At 48.0% G+C, this 17,934-nt stretch overlaps 2 protein-coding genes across 3 annotated transcripts in view; both read right to left on the bottom strand.

Annotated features, from left to right (window-relative positions):
• Window positions 1-2,587: 2,587 nt before the first annotated feature.
• On the bottom strand, window positions 2,588-8,351 carry fam20b (FAM20B glycosaminoglycan xylosylkinase). Its single transcript, XM_076152925.1, has 9 exons — window positions 8,174-8,351; window positions 6,729-7,018; window positions 6,119-6,366; window positions 5,942-6,028; window positions 5,739-5,848; window positions 4,901-5,072; window positions 4,606-4,797; window positions 3,815-3,874; window positions 2,588-3,717 (listed from the first exon to the last, which is right to left on the bottom strand). Exons 2-9 carry the CDS (start codon window positions 6,855-6,857, stop codon window positions 3,486-3,488), a joined length of 1,230 nt encoding a protein of 409 aa, XP_076009040.1. The 5' UTR covers window positions 6,858-7,018; window positions 8,174-8,351; the 3' UTR covers window positions 2,588-3,485.
• Window positions 8,352-8,844: 493 nt separating this feature from the next.
• ralgps2 (Ral GEF with PH domain and SH3 binding motif 2) overlaps window positions 8,845-17,934 on the bottom strand; it is a 60,337-nt gene continuing 51,247 nt past the window's right edge. Inside the window, exons 14-21 of one of the 2 annotated variants that reach the window (XM_076152923.1) lie at window positions 17,771-17,922; window positions 17,623-17,677; window positions 16,859-16,936; window positions 15,797-15,902; window positions 14,849-14,941; window positions 13,624-13,729; window positions 13,173-13,264; window positions 8,845-13,071 (exon numbers count right to left, since the gene is read on the bottom strand). In XM_076152923.1, the coding sequence (XP_076009038.1) occupies window positions 13,042-13,071; window positions 13,173-13,264; window positions 13,624-13,729; window positions 14,849-14,941; window positions 15,797-15,902; window positions 16,859-16,936; window positions 17,623-17,677; window positions 17,771-17,922 (712 nt within the window). In that variant the 3' untranslated portion in view covers window positions 8,845-13,041. The remainder of the gene's footprint in view (window positions 13,072-13,172; window positions 13,265-13,623; window positions 13,730-14,848; window positions 14,942-15,796; window positions 15,903-16,858; window positions 16,937-17,622; window positions 17,678-17,770; window positions 17,923-17,934) is intronic. The other variant, XM_076152924.1, reaches the window with a different exon arrangement.

Below are 17,934 nucleotides of genomic sequence, written 5' to 3'. Positions count from 1 at the left end.
GAATGTAGAGCAGGTTAGTCATTAGAAACATCATTTTAAGTGTTAAGTTTGAAGAGTGTTTGTTATCCAGATTAGAGCATCTATCAACCTCCAGATAAGTAAGTTCTGTCTTTATTATTACTTAAAATCTTGTCTGAAAACTACAAAAGTAAAAGTCGACTCTGTACAAGTAAAAGTTGATTGTGGTATCATGACTAATGTTTCAGGATGAATGCACCTCATCTCCGTTATTGCCGATTCAGAGATGCTCAACAAACTCTTTGTGCTTCAAAACCACAACATGTAAAGACTTGAAGGCTTAACGCTATCTCTCAAGTCTTTATAATGCCTTGCTTTGGAATTTCATGACTTGATTTGATGAATTACTCTAAATTAGATTGATCTTTGTATCAGGATATATAATATTTGACTTGAAAAATAAATATTGGGTCCGACAGATACTCAGACTACATTGGGATGTGATTAATGGTGTGTTTTAGTCTGATAAGTGTATTTTCATAGTGATGATGATCAATTGTTAGGATCCATTATCAGGGATCTAGAGTGTAAAACATTTAAGATCACTGGAAACTATGACAACCAGAACCTAGAGAAGAAATTAGTCCTCACTCACAAAAACAGCAGAAATAAGACAATAATAAATAAACAAATCAGTTTAATTTAAAACAAATAACCACTAATACTACTGATGATGAAGAGCTCTCTCACCTGCTGCCAGTAAACCAGCAGAGTGACGACGAGGCACGTGAGCACCAGCACGTTCTGCACGGTAACGACAACCGCGATCCCGCACGCGCGTCTGTCCCGGCGCGCGGCTCCATCTCTCGCGCCGAGCTCCATACCGCTGATGACGCCGTCCATCGACATCCTCCATGTGTTGTGAACCCGCGCGGGTTTCAGCGTCGACTTTTAACGCTAGTGGGCACGAAGAAAGAAGGAGGGAGTGACTGGAAAGACGGCGCTCAGTGTTTAGTGCGCGTAGGTGGTAGGAAGGGGGGGCGGGGGGGGCTCATACGCACGAGGAAGACGCGGGAGGAGAGAGAGAGCGGAGCAACGGGAGGCATAGCAACCGTCGCCCTGGAAACCTTATGAATCACATGATAACCGGCATGTCCGATCCGGATTACCAAAGGAATCCGGGGGCAGGTGAGCGAGGTGGTTATCATGTCTGTGGTGGTCTGATGAGTTTGGAGCGAGGAAAATGGCGTTACGGTCCCAGGTTAACGGTGACGTAGCTAGTGGAGTATATTAGAGTACTCGATGCGAAATACACATAGACAAGAAAGACAGTATAACAAGCACATATGTAACTCTGGGACAAGTTGATCGTTACCAGGGTTGATTGAAAAGTTCTGAGCTGGACCTTTAAGTGAGCTGTGATATTATTTGTGGCGGTCAGATCATTGGCATTTTGTCGAGCTCAGTGACGATAACAAACATGGTCCAAAGGCCACCACGAAGGATCACCCAAACATTCATGACACACACAAATGAAGCACTGAAGAAATGGCAAGGAGTGAGTGGAGAGATGAGCTGCAGTCCTGACATCTATTTTGTATACATTTTTAATTTCTCTACAAATTATGACCACATACCATTTTTTTTTTAGCAACCCAAAACAGAATTTACATCACTAGGGGGGTAGCAAACAATATCCACACACGAGGACAACAGGTTAAGACTGCAATGATGTAGAAGGTGTAGGGAAGAAAAAATGTAAAGTCCACAAATGAGGACACGGGGTCTCAGATGACACACACATGAAACAGGTGATGTATGTGGGCCTATACTCTTCCAGTTTGTCTACAGGTTATACACTATTTTATATGTGCTGGGCTGTTTCTAAGTGTTTATAAAACATTATTTTGACACACTGTGACATGACCAGACATGCTTTCCCCTGTGGTTTTTGGTAAAGGTGTCAATGGTTATGTAAAGTACCTGCTCAACCTGAGGACAGCAGGTGTCTTGAATCATCTGCCAAAGCTGCACATCGACCGCAACCTGTGGGAAGCTTCTCAGCTTTCAGAGCCGACAAGACAACATCTGTGGTCCCTATGTGAGAGAAAAAAAAAACCAGGAACTGCAACACGCTTTCACAAATAAGTTTCCCTTCAGTGGGTGTTAAACAAGACCTGCACAAATAGACCATCAGGACGTAGCGGTTTCAAGCCACAGCTAGGGGTTATGAGTAAGATGAGGTAAATGTCAAGAGATTAGAGTGACCAAATGTGTTGAAGGATGATCTGTAACAGGAAAAACATTTTCACTTGGGGAAATCCAAAGACCAAAAGCACTGATAGCACTTCGAGTTGAATCAAATAGCACCCACACACATCCTTCCATTAAGTCCCAACAAGAGCGTGAATATGAGTTTTCCAACACTTAAAGAGTGTCGGCAAAGATGGACATAACGTCATATCAAACCATGAAAGTTCCCCGAGAACTTCACTTTGCTGTCCCATCTTCTTCCAGGAACACAATTAGAGCCTCAACATCTTAGATAAGCCACATCTGATAAAAGAATGTTTCATAGAATGAGACACTGCATTGTCAAGACGGAGGAATGACGAGTGTGAGAGAAACGTGATTAAATAGATCAGTTTAATGTCGAGATACATCTGAGCTCCTTGTCCTCCCAATTCAAGTCACCAAAGTCAGTAGTGTTCTCACTTACTGCACGGTTTATCTCACACACACACACACACACACACACACACACACACACACACACACACACACACACACACACACACACACACACACACACACACACACACACACACACACACACACACCCTTTTGAAAGACGATCCACAAATGTATATACTTTGTCTCATTAGTTCTATGTATCTAGTTAGTTAAATATGTACACATGGTCGGGTCGGTTCATTGGTTAATCACACTGAATCTATATTCAAGGGGGGGGGGGGGAGATCAAAAAGTCATTGTAAAATGTGATTTGGGTTCATTTGAAGGTCATCTCAGAGGGCCGGGAGTTTGAGATGAGCCCAGATGGATCACCTACAAGTCCTCCCTCCTCTGACGCGGCGCTCAGTCTGATCTGGCGCCTGGCTCAGAGTCTCTGAGGGAGCTGCGTCGCGAGGCCATGGCTCACTCCCAAGGAAAAGTTGCACGGCGAGGGAGGGTTTGGCACGAGGAGAGTATGTCTTCGCTATGCAATCAGTAGTATGAGTAGGAGGAGGAGGAGGAGGAGGAGGGCATATACTGTCAGAGTGTGCAACAATCCTGAGAGAAGGTTTATGAAATTGTCTGAAATCATGTCGGACATTCAAGTGATGAATGAGAGAGGGACAAGGGAGGAAGAAATCCAGCCATCTCAGCTCTGCCTCCTCCATCCTTCCACTAGCTCTCCAGGCCCAGGCCCTCCAAATGATCCGTAAGCTCAGACACCTCTTCCCACTTCCTTCTCCTCTTCTGGAGGCACACAAAGTGAAGTCCCGGCCCCTTCACGTCCTCTCTCTCTAAGGATGGGGGAGGTTCATCCGGTCCTCGATGAGAGTGTTGTCAGGACCCTGCGCCTCCATGCACTGCTTAACAGTTGCTATGATACCGGTCAGGCGTCTGTCGAGGGCTGCGAAGTGCGGCTCGGCGAGGATGGGGTGAATGGGGTCAAAGGCCAGAGCCTGTCGCACGGCTGAAGACAGAGCACCGCCTCGCAATAGGTTTAACCTGTTCCACGTCGACACGCGAACCCTGACACAGCGGGAGAGAAAAACAAACCGAGAGAGGTCATCAAGCAACAATAAAGCAGGTGAGGTGGCACTCAGTAGTGTTTAGTTTGAGTACTCACATGCAGCACTGATAGAGCGGCGCTAGGATGCTTCGCTCGTCTAGAGCTGCATTACCGAAGCTGGAGGAATAAGAAAAACAAAGTTAGGACACACGCACGCACGCACGCACGCACGCACGCACGCACGCACGCACGCACGCACGCACGCACGCACGCACGCACGCAACTGGGACAAGGCAATGTAGAGAGAAGCACACTCACACTCACACACAAACTAAAACAGTTTTAAATGAAAGACTTCCAGGACACACACTCTGTAAAGCTAAGTGGAGCAGAGGGGCAGGCGAGGTTTCAGCAGCTGAGCTCCCTCTTCATCACGCATCGATCCTCCTGTTGTTGTCGTGCTCCGTGTTTTTCCCATCACTCGTGTCTGAAGTTCCTCACTCCCAACCCGCAGGGAGCAATCCAGACGGTGTTGCAATAAACTGCTGACGCCAGTTGTCATGACGAACGCACAACGTGGGATGGATCCAAAGATTCCTGGAACGTCTTACAAACTATAAATCATCTTAAAATAGATTTCCATGGAAGCTGCTGTTTACTGACTTTAGTTTTAACTAATTTTTCTAATTGCCAATAAGGCGCTGATCAATAAAAGTGTGATTTGATGGAAAGCTCCCATTTTCTGAGTGATTCCAGACTTTGGAGCAGCAGGGTAAACAGTGAAAGTGTAAACAGGCGTGTTTTGGGAAGCAGTCATGCTAGGCCCGGGATCTGAACATGAACGCGTCGCTCTGCTCCACATGTGACTGATGTGGACGCGATCGCTGTAGAGCCGCCTTAACACCCACCTCTTTGCGTTGTCTAGGAGGATGAGCATGCTGGCGCCGCCGTCGTCCTGGAAACTCTCGTAGTGATGCCGATCGGCGTTCCCGATGAGATAATCAAATATGGCCGTGTCGATGACGTCGAGGAGCCTGGGCCCGGCGTCGTACGGAGGCATTTTCTTCACCGCCTCACAGTAACTCTCGTCGTATTCCCACCTGGAGGGTGAGCGGACACGGAAGAACACTTCAGTCAGATAATAACAGCCCTTTACCTTTAACCTAAGTGATATGTAAAGTATAGAAGTGCGGCCCCGCCCACCTGGCCAGCTTCCCCTCTCTGTACGTGCGTCCCCACGGGTGCCTGTGTTTCTGCAGAGGCCAGACGTCCGGCAGCCACAGGGTCAAAGATCCCTCCATGGTCTCGCCCTCCGCACACGCCGGCTCGCTCTCACGGCAGTAGTAACACTTCCCGTAGAAACAGGAATTATTACCTGATGGGAGAAGAATGACACGTGAATTGTGAAGTATGAGACGTGAAACAGGAGCAAACGTGGAGGGGAGGGAGAACGAAAAGAGGAAGGAGACAAAAGACTTAAGAAGGTAAGAATCCCCTTCTGTCTCCACTCAGCACACATTGGTTGTTTGTTTACAAGGGTGACAATCACAAGAACACCTGAAATGTATAGAAAAACTATCCAAAACATTCTGCCTGTGCAGCCGGAGAGGTGCAGTTTGGTTTTCACTGCCACAAATGAGTGAAAGACACAAAAACCATGTCCTTTATTAATACATTTCTATATTTATCAGTAGGGCAGCATGTGGGGAAACCAATGAGAGCCTGATCAGGTTGGTCAGGTCAGACTGGGCTGGGCTGCTGTTACTTCAGAATTTCATCATCGTCTATGAATCGACTCTTTCAGTCCACAGGATGATTCTATACCACCACACCCTGAGAAAACAGGACTTGGCTGGGTGTGTCCTGGTCTGAGACGGTGGGAAAGGAGGAAAGGTGAGAGAGAACAAAGGTGACTGATAACAAGCAAGAGTGGGGAGGGAGGGAGCGAGCGAGAGCGAGAGCGAGAGCGAGAGAGAGAGAGCGAGAGCGAGAGCGAGAGAGCAAGAGCGAGAGCAAGAGCGAGAGAGGGAGAGAGACCCACCCTGCATGAGGAAGGTGCTCAGCAGCTGGTCCGTGGCCACGGGTTTGAGCTCGTTGCGCAGGTTGATGTATCGCCCCACCACTAGAGGCGCTCTCCTGAAGCCCAGGATCCTGCAGCAGAGGGGACGACAGGACGACAGGTCATGATACGCAGACAGATACCAGAGGCGGTGAGGAGGAAAGTTTAATGCTGCGTTCACACACCTGTCCAGGTGAAAAGCAGCCACCTCTGCGTTGTGTCTGTCGTAGCCAGCGTACGGCTCGCCTTCAACCACGTAGTCTCTGCTGTACCTGAGGGGGGACAGACGGACAGACGGACATGAGCGTCAGTTGTGACTCCTCACTCAGAGGCAGTTTAAGTGTGAAGTGAACATTTCTGACCTCTTGGGTTTGAAGACCACCTTCTGTCCCCCGTCCAGCACCAGCAGGGCTTTGAGCTGCGTGCCCTTGTAGCCCACGTCGGCCCGCTCGATCTTGGCGGTGCTGAGTGAAGTGAGCACGGCCGCCAGCTCGGGGGTCTCCTCGGGGTACACCTCCCTAGGGCCCACCCACTGGCCCGCTATCTCCCACGGAGACTGGAGGGTGTGGGTGAGTCGAGCACCACGGGACAAAGAAAGGCCTGCCTCCATCTGTGAGGGGGAGAGAGGGACACACACACACACACACATCAACATGTCTGCAAAATGTTACGTAGCGTTAAGCCCAATTTTACCATCTCATTATTTTGTGTGCCTGATGGTTTGAGCTCCTCCAGTGCTGCCTTCCTGTACATGACAGTAATAAACTCTATTCATAAGCATTCATCTCCACAAAGCCTTAAGAAGCTCCGCCTCCTCTCATGGGTCTGGCAAGCAAGGTTAAAGAGATGAATTGGCCCGTTATAAAACTGTGAGTGCATGAATAAAGTGTAGAGAGAAAAGACAGCACTGCTGATTTGATGGATTCTCATCCTTCCAAAGTTGAAGTTGTTGACTTGCACTCGGATCCTGACCTTCCTGAATGCTCGGAGGTCCCGTCGGCTGGATGCAGACCCCTCTCCTCCGTCCAGCAGGAAGATCTTGGCCAGGCCCAGCAGGAGGAGCACGGCACACAGCACCACCACGCGCTGTTTGAGCTTCATCTCCACACCGACCGGCCACCGACGCCCCCCTCACCCCAGCACTGTGTCCCCCGCAGAGAGTCCCTCCCTCTCACTCCTGATACATGGTCTCCTCAGATCCCCGTCCTGCCCCCACCCCTACATCCGACAGACCTCTTGGGAGGTACGAGCTGAGCGGTCACCTGGAGGTACAGGGCAGCCACAAAAAAGAGAGAGAGAGAGGGAGATGAAAATATGTTGTCAATAATCTGGGAGAGAGACAGCTGATTGATTTGCAGCCCCTCGTGCTCGTTTCCCCTCAGGGGACGCAGTGACCCAGTACTGCAGCGCTGAAGCCTGCCCAGCATATGTAACTACAGCAGACAGCAGACTGAGCCGGGCGCCGCAAATATGAGACGACACACAGAGGCCATACATACCATAATACTACTACAGCTGTGCACAATGAACTCTGGCTGTTACATTATCTTAACATGATGTTTGTGTGTGTGTGTGTGTGTATGTAACACACTTTCAGGAGACTGCCTAGTGTTTCAGATACCAATTAGCATCCAGCATTTGTAACACGGGATTTGTAAACAGGAGGGAGTCATTGTTTGTATTGATCCTGTGTGCTCCCTGGGGGGGGGGGGGGGCAGATCACAGGCCTGGAGGAGGTGCAGAGGGTTCAGATGAGGTGCTGGACCCTGCACAGCCCTGCACAGACTAACCTTGCAAAAGCGAAATGGCCTTAATGTCAAACTGCAACCCTGAATAATGAAACGTGATCGCTGAGGATAGAGTGAAGCCTCACACAGAGAGCTGGAAATGAAGCTGACAGTGTATATTTGGCCGTAAGTGACAGTTACCTGGTTGCTGTGCTTAAAGCGGCAGAATGCGGCGCTAATAAACCCCAAACACGTCGCTTTCATTTAGACATATGGCAGCAAAGAAGCCGTTAGCATGCGAGAACATAGCGGATGTGGGAGTCGATCGTCGGGACTTTGTACCTCTCAGCCCGGGGTCGAGTGGCCACGCAGGCAGCCTCCTCCTCTACACAATCACTCTTTCATACTGTTTATAGCTTTTTACAACACAACCACCGAGCTAACGACTGACAGACACACGGCGATTAAACACGACCGAGACCCCTCACTCTCTGACGGATTTAAGTATCAGATTTCTCCCCCGGTCATTTTATTAATATATCATATCATACATATCTGCACTGCCGCGGTGTTTGCTCATACAGGAGCTAGCTGCTAACGCCACCGTACACCTGGCTGGGTAGCTTTAGGTTAGCTACAACAAGCAGCTAGCCCCTCTACGTAGTCTCCTATGGTTACTGACTGACTTACCTTACGGCCACTTGCTGTTCACCAACAAAGTAGCTTCTAAATGACTGTAAAATGGTGGAATATGAAAGTGATAGGTGATATTATGACCCGCCGCTACAAGTGACGACGGCTCGTCACTAGTCCATCTCCCCCCTCTGTGCTCGCCTCCCTATCCGCCCTTTCCTTCGCTTCCTTATCGGCCTGCCGCGGCCACTTCCGAAACGCTTCTTCATGTAGTGCGCCGCTTTAGCCACGAGAGGGCAGCGTTGCACCGAGCAAGCCAATGCGAGGACGTGATGCTGCAGTATACAAGGGTACAATACTAATAAGATACTTTTACTTAACTGTATACATTTGTTGTTGTCGCATTGGAAACTGTTTTCTGATCAACATTTAGGGATACTCTTCCAGCAGCAATTGAAATAGATGGAATATAAAACATCTAATAAAGCTTTTTTTGTTTGTCAGCGATTCCTCTAGCAACTCAAATTGGACTAAAACCAGCCTGAAAATGCATTTATTGTTGTAAGCTAAAGGTCAGTGTTTAAGTGGCATTGAGACATGTAAAAAGCATATGGTACATTCACCAGCACACAGACATCCTCACATTTCTGTCCCCTCACGATCAAGTAAACAGTCACGCACACACAAAGCTTCACCTTCAAACGAACAATGAGGACATCCCAGATGTGTGGAGTAAAAAAGGGCAGAGTGTTTATTGGTTCTCAGTCTTCATGCCCGGCAGCGCATCACTCAGTAGTGAGGTCATAGCGTTGCCTCAGGGGGTAGACACACACAGAGCTAGGTACAGGGCGAAGGTAAAAGGTCACATAGCCTTCAATGACTTGAACAATGGTTGTTGATGTCCATGGTAAACAGTGAACGATGCCTGTCCAGGGAACAGCAGTCACAGATTCATACTAGTTTCATTTCTCACACACACAGAGCTAGGTACAGGGCGAAGGTAAAAGGTCACATAGCCTTCAATGACTTGAACGATGGTTGTTGATGTCCATGGTAAACAGTGAACGATGCCTGTCCAGGGAACAGCAGTCACAGATTCATACTAGTTTCATTTCTCCACCAAAGCAGAAGACAAAACATTGCATAATAACCACACTGAAACACTTTGCCTGGTGGAAAACTTCATCTCAACTGTTAAACATTTTTTTTTAAAAACTGTTAAAAAATAGTGAATTGAGGAGGAAACTTCAATCAAAACAATGAATACAGGGCACGTTGTGCATTTGTACAAGGTCTAATCAAACCAACAGAAACAGACTTGTAACAGAAATGGGACAGGTCGTTAATTTTCTAGTCAATATCAGTTTACGTGAACATAAGAAACGCTGACAGCTTTAATTAGCAGTGGCCACCAAGGCACCGATCTTAAATCCAAACCGGACATTTTTAAAATGGTGATAGAATTCTCTCCTTCCATCACAGTCATTATGTTTGTTGATTCACAGAAATTCATAGGACTGAAACCATTCAAACTCCCCAAAATGAAGTATGTTTCCATTACTTTGACTATACATGGTACATAATTTATACTACAAAAAGGAAATGAATGTAAACTGGGGTTATAATGATGAAACCTCACAAAAAGCACTCCACATTCAGGTTGTTGAGGGAACGAACGAAAATAGCTTCCACGATGCCCAAAAAAGCATCTGGTGTGATGAGTTACAAAACCTGCAAGTCCAGACTCCACATCAATCACACCCGCGTCAGTTCATTTGTCTTTTTCTTTCCCTACTCCCATGTACATCAGTAAAAGGAGCGACGTGAGAGAGAAATATGACAGCGAGGATAACCGTCTACATCGTTCATCATCGTCTCACAGCTACTTCTATTCAAACCGCTGCCTCTCATCAGGCCTTTGCGTTTCTGAGACAGCCTCTTCTGTAAATGCACCACTTTTGAAACAGTGCACATCGCTCAAAGCTTTACTTTCCTTTCTGGATGTCCTATATTGCAAAGGACAGAATTGTTAAGCTTGTCTGGATGTGTCACACCACAGCTATATACACAAACACGTAAACAGTATCTAAACGTCTCCCCCAACACCAACATCAACATCAATCAGTCTGCATAGTGCTTCAGCTCTGGGAGTTTGTCACTTCATACCGTTTCTGCAGAAATGAAAAGCTCTCTCAGTTCCCACTACACCTTCCACCCGCCGCAGAGTGGACAAAGATGAGTACTTTTCCACTTCTATCTGCTCATAAGTCCTCCTTTCTTCACATTTGCATCCAGCACAACACAAGCCAGCGTGGAGTCTTAGTGGAAGCTGGCAGTCGGTCAGACAGATGATTAGCCAGCTGGTTGCCCACTGCTCCACGGTAAATGGCAGCATGGAGGGATTCCATATCTGGCTTGAATTATAACTTTATTAAAAAAAAAAGAGAAGATAAGTACTCACGGGCACACAAATGCACACACACACATACTTTCAGAAACTGCCACATTTTGCTCTTCTTTGGTTTCCTCATTCATTCCTCCACAGGTTCATCCACTACCATCTCTTCTATCCACACATATATTTATATATATTTATATATATAAAAAGCTTCACATCACTTTATGGACATTCGAATGAACTAACAAAATCGTCATTCTAATTGGCTGTGATGCTCGGATCACCAAACCCAAACATCAGTGGGGTGGATGCTTTTAGAAACCAAACTCAACGCACAGCTCGGCTCTACCAAATGCATGAACAGGATTAGACTGTGTGTGTGTGTTGTGTGTGTACGGGGTGGGGGCGGGGGGGCATGACTGTGTGGACGCCTGCTATCTGGTGTTGAGCGAGCAGGATCCAGTATGGGGAGCGTGAACCTTGTGGACTCCTCTGCAGGTGTCAGTGCGTCTCTGAAGGGAGCTACAGTTAACGCAGAGCGGTGAGAGGATCTCGATGTCGGAAACAAACGGTTGTGTAAACATACTATGTAAACAGACGGCTTAAACATAAAGTAACAATGAAGATTACGGGCAAAATGATACCCCACTATAATCATCACCGCCATCGTGATCCTGTTTGTTCATTGGTTTCAAATAACACTTGCTCCCAACAAAAGCAAACACGCGTATGACGCACAGCAGAATGCCGGCACCTGCACCTGTTACACAGCCGCTCCATCTGACCTTTGATCAACTCCAGGAAAAACAGGAGGACACCGACACCCATTGGCACAGATTATTACCAAGGTGCTCACACTGCTCGTATGATCGGGGCCTAAACCAGAGCTGGGTCCTGTTGGGAGGAACACGGGGGAAACCAGTAAATAAAACCTCCAACTACACGACTCCAGAATGGGAGGCCAACAAAAAAAATCCCCACAACAAACGTAACATTCAAATGTAACAGACAAAACTACCATGATGTGCAAGTCATCTCCTACATGGTAATACTGCAAACTGCACCGTCGCTCACAAAGCAACAAAAAAAACAACAAAAACACAAACAAACATGATTTAAAACAGATTGTGTTTGGCTCCAGGTAGCTTTGAATTTCTGCTCCAACCATCAAAAGCAACAAGAAGAAGAGGAGATGAAACCACGTCTGGTGAGATCTCGTCGCTTTCTCTCTCTCTCTCTTTGACTCTTTCACAGTTTTCAAGTCTGTAGTGTTTCGTATGTGTGCGAGTGGGATGAAGGAAGAATCGCCTTTGGAAAGATGTTGGTAGCGAACAGAGACCAACACTCCATGACCACTCGAGGAACAAATAATAAAGGTCTATAAAAGGAACAATGCTGTGGTCTTTCCTACACAAATGTGAGTAACGCTTTAGATTCTGGGCTTGTCGTACCGACGTGGAACAGAAAAGTCAACATTGCTGTACTTTAAAGCAAATGATTGAACCAACCCACCTGTCCCTCTCCACTCAAAGCAGGTATACAAAAAGACACACACACACACACACACACACACACACACACAAACACACCGAACACTTAGCGAGTATATGACAAAATAGGGGAGAAAATTCTGTAATACAACAAAGACACATTCAGGAAGTGTGGGAATTGTTTCTGCTGGAATTGACTGCGAATCAGAGCCCTTGTGTTTACGACGCTGCAATCAAAGAGGCCCGCTTGTGTGTGTGCGTTTGTGTGTGGTAACGGAAAATCGCCCCCCCCCCCCCACCCCGTGACCCGAAGCCCACTCAAGTGAACAGAAGAGACCAACAGGGTCTGACGTGAAAGTGTGAACCGTGAAAGTGAGTGTAGGAAAAGTAAAGGAAGTGTTTTCAAAGTCTTGACGGGTTCGTCCGGCGTGAGTGCGTTTGAACTGGATGGGTTTGTGTGTCCGACCCGTCAGAAGGCGGGGAGCTTCTGTTCGAGCGTGGCAGGGACACAAATTAAATGTTTTTTTATCTTGTGCCCATCCAAGGACAGAGAGAGGAGAGGAGAGGAGAGGAGAAGTGCTGGACACTCGCTGTAGAAACGAAAAGACGCTGAGAGCAAAACGGGACAGAACGGAGCGGAGGTGCAGCTCCTGCTTCAGTAGGCGACGCAGCCAGAAAGAGCCCACACACACACACACACACACACACACACACACACACACACACACACACACACACACACACACACACACACACACACACACACACACACACACACACACACACACACACACACACACACACACACACACACACACACACACACACACACACACACAGGTGTAACTCTGGTTAAGGCAGTGGTGGCAGGTGAGGCTGCAGTGAGGCCGGGGGGGGCTTGGATCGGCGGTCGGGGCTCATGGCAGTGAAAGCTCCCACGTGTGAGTCGATACTCCTCCTCATCCTCATCTTCCTCATCCTCCGTTTCATCATCCCTCTCTCCTTTGCTCAGTCCCAGGTCTCTTCTTCAGCGTGCGTTACTCAAATGACATCAGATTGGTTGGCACCTGGAAAAAGAGAGTTGTTGTGAAGTTGAATGTGTGTGTGTGTGTGTGTGTGTGTGTGTGTGTGTCTCGGTGTGTGTCTGTGTGTGTGTGCGGCCACATACCTGTTGCCTATTGCTCTGACAGGCAGCACTCAGATGTTTAGACCAGAGCAAGGCGTTCACTCTGTTCCCTGCCTGGTACTTGTAGGTGTTACCTAGGCAACGGAGACAAACACAGTGTGAGAGGCCAATTCTTCTCATTTCCACCTGTTTTCTTAAGTGTGGAAAGACGGCTGCAGCCCCATTCTGCTCCAGAGCACAACCACAACCTCGTGACCCAGTGTGCAGGGGAGAAGGTGTGTGTGGAGTGTTGGAGTGCACACATTCAGCTGTAGGAGGACACGGATACACACAGGGAAACATCCGATGGAAACTATTTATGCATTTTAAATAAAGTCAGTTTAGATTTTCATAACATTTTTACTGCACGTTTAAGAGGACTTGCAAATAACTTTTAGTCATCTGCAGAAACCAGTGGGAAGTGTGAGAGTGTGTGTCTGTGTGTGTGTCTCACCGTGTTCAGAGTCTGTCAACAGGAAGACGTCAGGATGCTCGGGATCGTCAGCCATCATGGCCATCAGACCCACAACACACCCGCTCTTACTGGACGTGGACTTGAACTGGGGGGAGAAGAAAAAGAAGAATTGAATTACTGCGTCTCAACACTCTGCCTCAAGCTGAAACTAACGAGGAAGAAATGCTAAGACAGACTGGCTGTGTGTGTGTGTGTGTGTGTGTGTGTGTGTGTGTGTGTGTCAGCCTTGCCTGCGAGCGTGAAAGTGCACTGCACACGGTTTTCATTAGCCCGTGAATGACACACAGGACTGCGGTGATGTCATTGGTCTCATTACTCAATGAGTGCTACCATCTGTCTGTCCCCCCACAGCGCCAGAACCCGTCCAGTCCCCTCAGCGCACACACACACACACACACACACGTCCTCTCATCTGCTCTCCATTTTTCCCAGCTCCCATTGTCCCTCTCTTAACATTGTTGTCCTCCCCCGCGCTCTCCTCTGAGCTCCTGTACAGCTTCAGTAAATGTGCCTGTGTCAAAGTGTGACTGTACACACACACACGCACACACACACACGCACACGCGCACGCAAAAACACAGAGTGCTCCCTCTTTTTTAAACCAGCTCCAGTTTGTCAGCTTCAGCCGATCACGCCGGCTCTGTCTGCAATTTTTTAAATCATTCCTCCGTGTTGACAAGCAGGCAAAACACACAAACAAGAAGCAGGATGAAGAATCAATCTGCTGTCACTACGCTTTGTTATTAGACTTTCTACTGAATTGATGAAGTGACAGCTAAAGGATGTCAACTCAGCGCCTGGTTCATGTTCACCTACAGCTTTGATTATCGACAACAAATCAGTTCTTTCTTATCAGGCTGCGTGTGTGATTTATCTTCATCTTCGTCGTCATCATCACAAACATATTTCTATTGTGATTTTCTGGCTCCCTGACAGCGAGCCAGCGTTTTCTCGTGGCGCTTGTGGTTTGCCAGAAGGTAAACGTGCCTCTGTCATTTAGTCCCTAAGTAGAAAACAAGACACACTACACGCCTGAAAACGCCTTAAAACACTCCAGCGTTTCATTATTCTGCTCCACTCATTCCTGCTGTTCACGTGCCCTCAGATTGCTATATACAAAGCGGTGTGTGTGTGTATGTGTGTGTGTGTGTGTGTGTGTGTGTGTGTGTGTGTGTGTGTGTGTGTGTGTGTGTGTGTGACCTACATGTTTTCTCTCCGTGGCCTTCAGAGACTTGGCAGGGTAGTAGTAAAGCTGGGTTCCACAAAGAGCCACCCAGTATTTGGTCCACGATGCCACCTGGGGAGCACAAAGGAACAGTCCAGTCAGAAACACACACACACACACACACAGTTTCAGTCAGACCAGGCCAACGGCGGTATTACACTTCAAAGACAAAAACCTTAACACCCTTTTTGGCGGTAAAGCAGGAGTAATATGTAAATTTCCTCTTAAAGCTTCTAACTGTGGGATATTGGTTGAGGATTTTCTGTTTGATTTTGAGCGACATTACAAGCAACTGGGACAGATAAGTGCAAAAGATTAGGAAAGAGGGAGAGAGAGAGAAGGAGAGAGAGAGAGAGAAGGAGAGAGGGAGAGAGAGAGAGCGAGAGAGACGCCATGCTTGGTTGAATAGCTGCGTTTGATGGAGAAAGGGATTGTGAAAGAAGAAAAAGCAGCAGAGTGAACAGATAATTAATATTCCGTGTGTTGAAAGGTTTTTAGCTTAACTACAAGGCCAGATTGAGAGAAAACTTTGGTTCGTCGTTACATCATCAAAGAAACTCGCAAATCTCCTGTGACGGTCTGAAGTTATGGTGAAGTACACACACACACACACACACACACACACACACACACACACACACACACACACACACACACACACACACACACACACACACACACACACACACACACACACACACACACACACACACACACACACACACACACACACACACACACACACACACACACACACAGCTCCGGCTTCTTTTTTCCCCCCCGGCCAAAATGAAAAGGCGATAATCTCTGCGCTAATAGAAAAATTACGTTAGGGGCAGAGAGAGGAGAGAAAGAAGCACAGAGAGAGGGGCTGAGAGGAGGGTGTGTGTGTGTGTGTGTGTGTGTGTGTGTGTGTGAGGGTCTCACTGTGGGTTTCTTGCCCTCCTTGAGCACCGTCTTTCGTCTCAGGACCCCCTGGACTGTGACGGCTCCGGGATACAAGTGAACGGCCAGCTCCTCCGACTCGGCTGAGCTACGACGGGACAAAGCAGGAGATTACGAGCTGCACCGACGCAGAGAGAAACACACACGCAAGAGGAGATGTAGATTCTCATGCGCTCTCAGACCAACAAACAAACAAACAAACAAACACACAACCCAATCAGAGATGAAGTAGCAGTAAAGACCGACACAATCTGTGAAGCCATCTGCATCTTTAGCTTTAGAGCTTTCTTTAATGAAGCGAGCCCAGTTTGTCCAGAGTCTCACAGACATTCTTTTGTTTTCACTGACAGGCAAGATGGTGTACAGATTGTGTCAGTCTGCAGGATCGGAGCAGGAAGCCCAGTGCAGGAACCCAAGATGAAGCCTGGTGGAAAGAGAGAGAGAGAGAGGAGGGGAGAGAGAGAGAGAGAGAGAGAGGGAGACCCAGCACGAACCGCAAGAGCAAGAGACGCCTAATATGCAGCGCCGTCCATGAGAGCTGGCTGTGAAAATGGAGGCTAGTCTGTTCCTCTCTACCTTTGGAATTAGGAGGCTGCACTTTGTTTCCAGCAGTACATGGAGCTGTGCGGCTGTGGAAACTCATCTTCAGCTCCAAGCTCGGAAATACCTTGGAAAGCTATCACAAGAAGTCTAGGGTGACTTTACCCTGTGTGTGTGTGAGTGTGTGTGAGTGTGTGTGTGGATTTGTCGGAGAAAGCAAAAGCCCAGTCACAGAACGCGGCATGAGGAGAAATTAAACAGCATAGAGACCCATTGCCCTGAAACAGAACCATGATTTCAGTCACACACACACACACACACACACACACACGCCTCATCCCACCACCAGATTGTTGCAGCGTTGCACACGTGAAGCACCAAAAGCACACACACACACACACACAGTGGCCCCTGGCAGGTACTGTGAGGTGGCGTGAAGGGAGGTTAAATAAAAAAAGAGTCGGGCTGAGGTGGAGTTTAGCTTCGGGGTGGAGGTCTGTGTACCTGCTGGGCCTCAGAACTCCTCTGTACGGGATGCGGGCCACACGGGTCACTGGGCCCAGAGAGTGATAGAACCGACTCCTGTTCAGGATAGGATAAGACAGGATGGGATAGGATAGGGGGGGCACGGAATTGTGTTAAGCTTGTGCGGGTGTTCACTGAGAGCTGAGAGTGTGTGCTTAGGCATGGAGGGAGGGAGGGGTTCTCATCTGGGAGGCGGTTAAGGGGGGGAGGGAGGGGCGGGGTGAGATGGGGGGGGGGGGGGGTTATTGATGGATGTGTGTTTATGGGATTATAAAAGAACTGAAGGAAATGGTGTTTTGGAGAGGAGGAGGTTAATAGGATGATTCTCAAGCCAGTTGCTTTCTGGTTTGAGACAATCTTCTCTAAGTAGTGTGTGTGGCACCATACACTTGTTGGCCTAGTGGGACTGTTGGTTAGGGGATGTAAGTGTTAAGCACACACACAGTCCTTAATGCATTTCACATTGCCAGGGAAGTGTCTTTAAATCTCTGCTAAAGCCTGGAGAGTAGCAGCGGAGGGATGAGTCATGACGGCCTTGGCTGCAGAAGCGACGCTGTGCACGGCATGTGTGAGGTTTAATGGCGGCTTATTTTGCATAGCTGTGTCTTTAGGCAAGCGCTTTCAGAATTATTTAGAGACAAAAAACAAAAATCACAAGCGGGGATATGCTTAGAATCAACTTAACAGCGTGTGGATGTGATGGGGAAGCGGCAACAACAACATGCACATGCTGGGCTCCGTACCTCTCAAACGCCGGCCAGGACATCTCCTCGCTGAGCTCAGAGCCTTCGCTGCTCCCTGGGGACACACACACACACAGAACCGGGACATTATTAAGCATGTAAACGCAGCGTCGTGGTGCTTTATGTGTGTTGAAACGTGCCGTCTTACCCAGGGAGATTCCGCTGGACAGGGTGGAGCTCTCTGCCTGGCCCCTGGTGGGACTGTGGCTCTCCATGACGCTGTCGTCCAGCAGGTGGCGAGAGCCGGCGTTGGGGAATGTAGCACTTTTAAATTCCACTGTATTCATCTTATGGATAAAACTATGGAGAGGC

Source organism: Genypterus blacodes, unplaced genomic scaffold (genome assembly GCF_046128005.1).
Source record: "Genypterus blacodes isolate CSIRO-AG114 ecotype Tasmania unplaced genomic scaffold, CSIRO-AGI_Gbla_v1 ptg000058l_1, whole genome shotgun sequence".
NCBI classification, from domain to species: domain Eukaryota; kingdom Metazoa; phylum Chordata; class Actinopteri; order Ophidiiformes; family Ophidiidae; genus Genypterus; species Genypterus blacodes.
The sequence above is the reverse complement of the archived record's forward strand: the minus strand, read 5'-3'. Positions and strand labels throughout refer to the sequence as shown.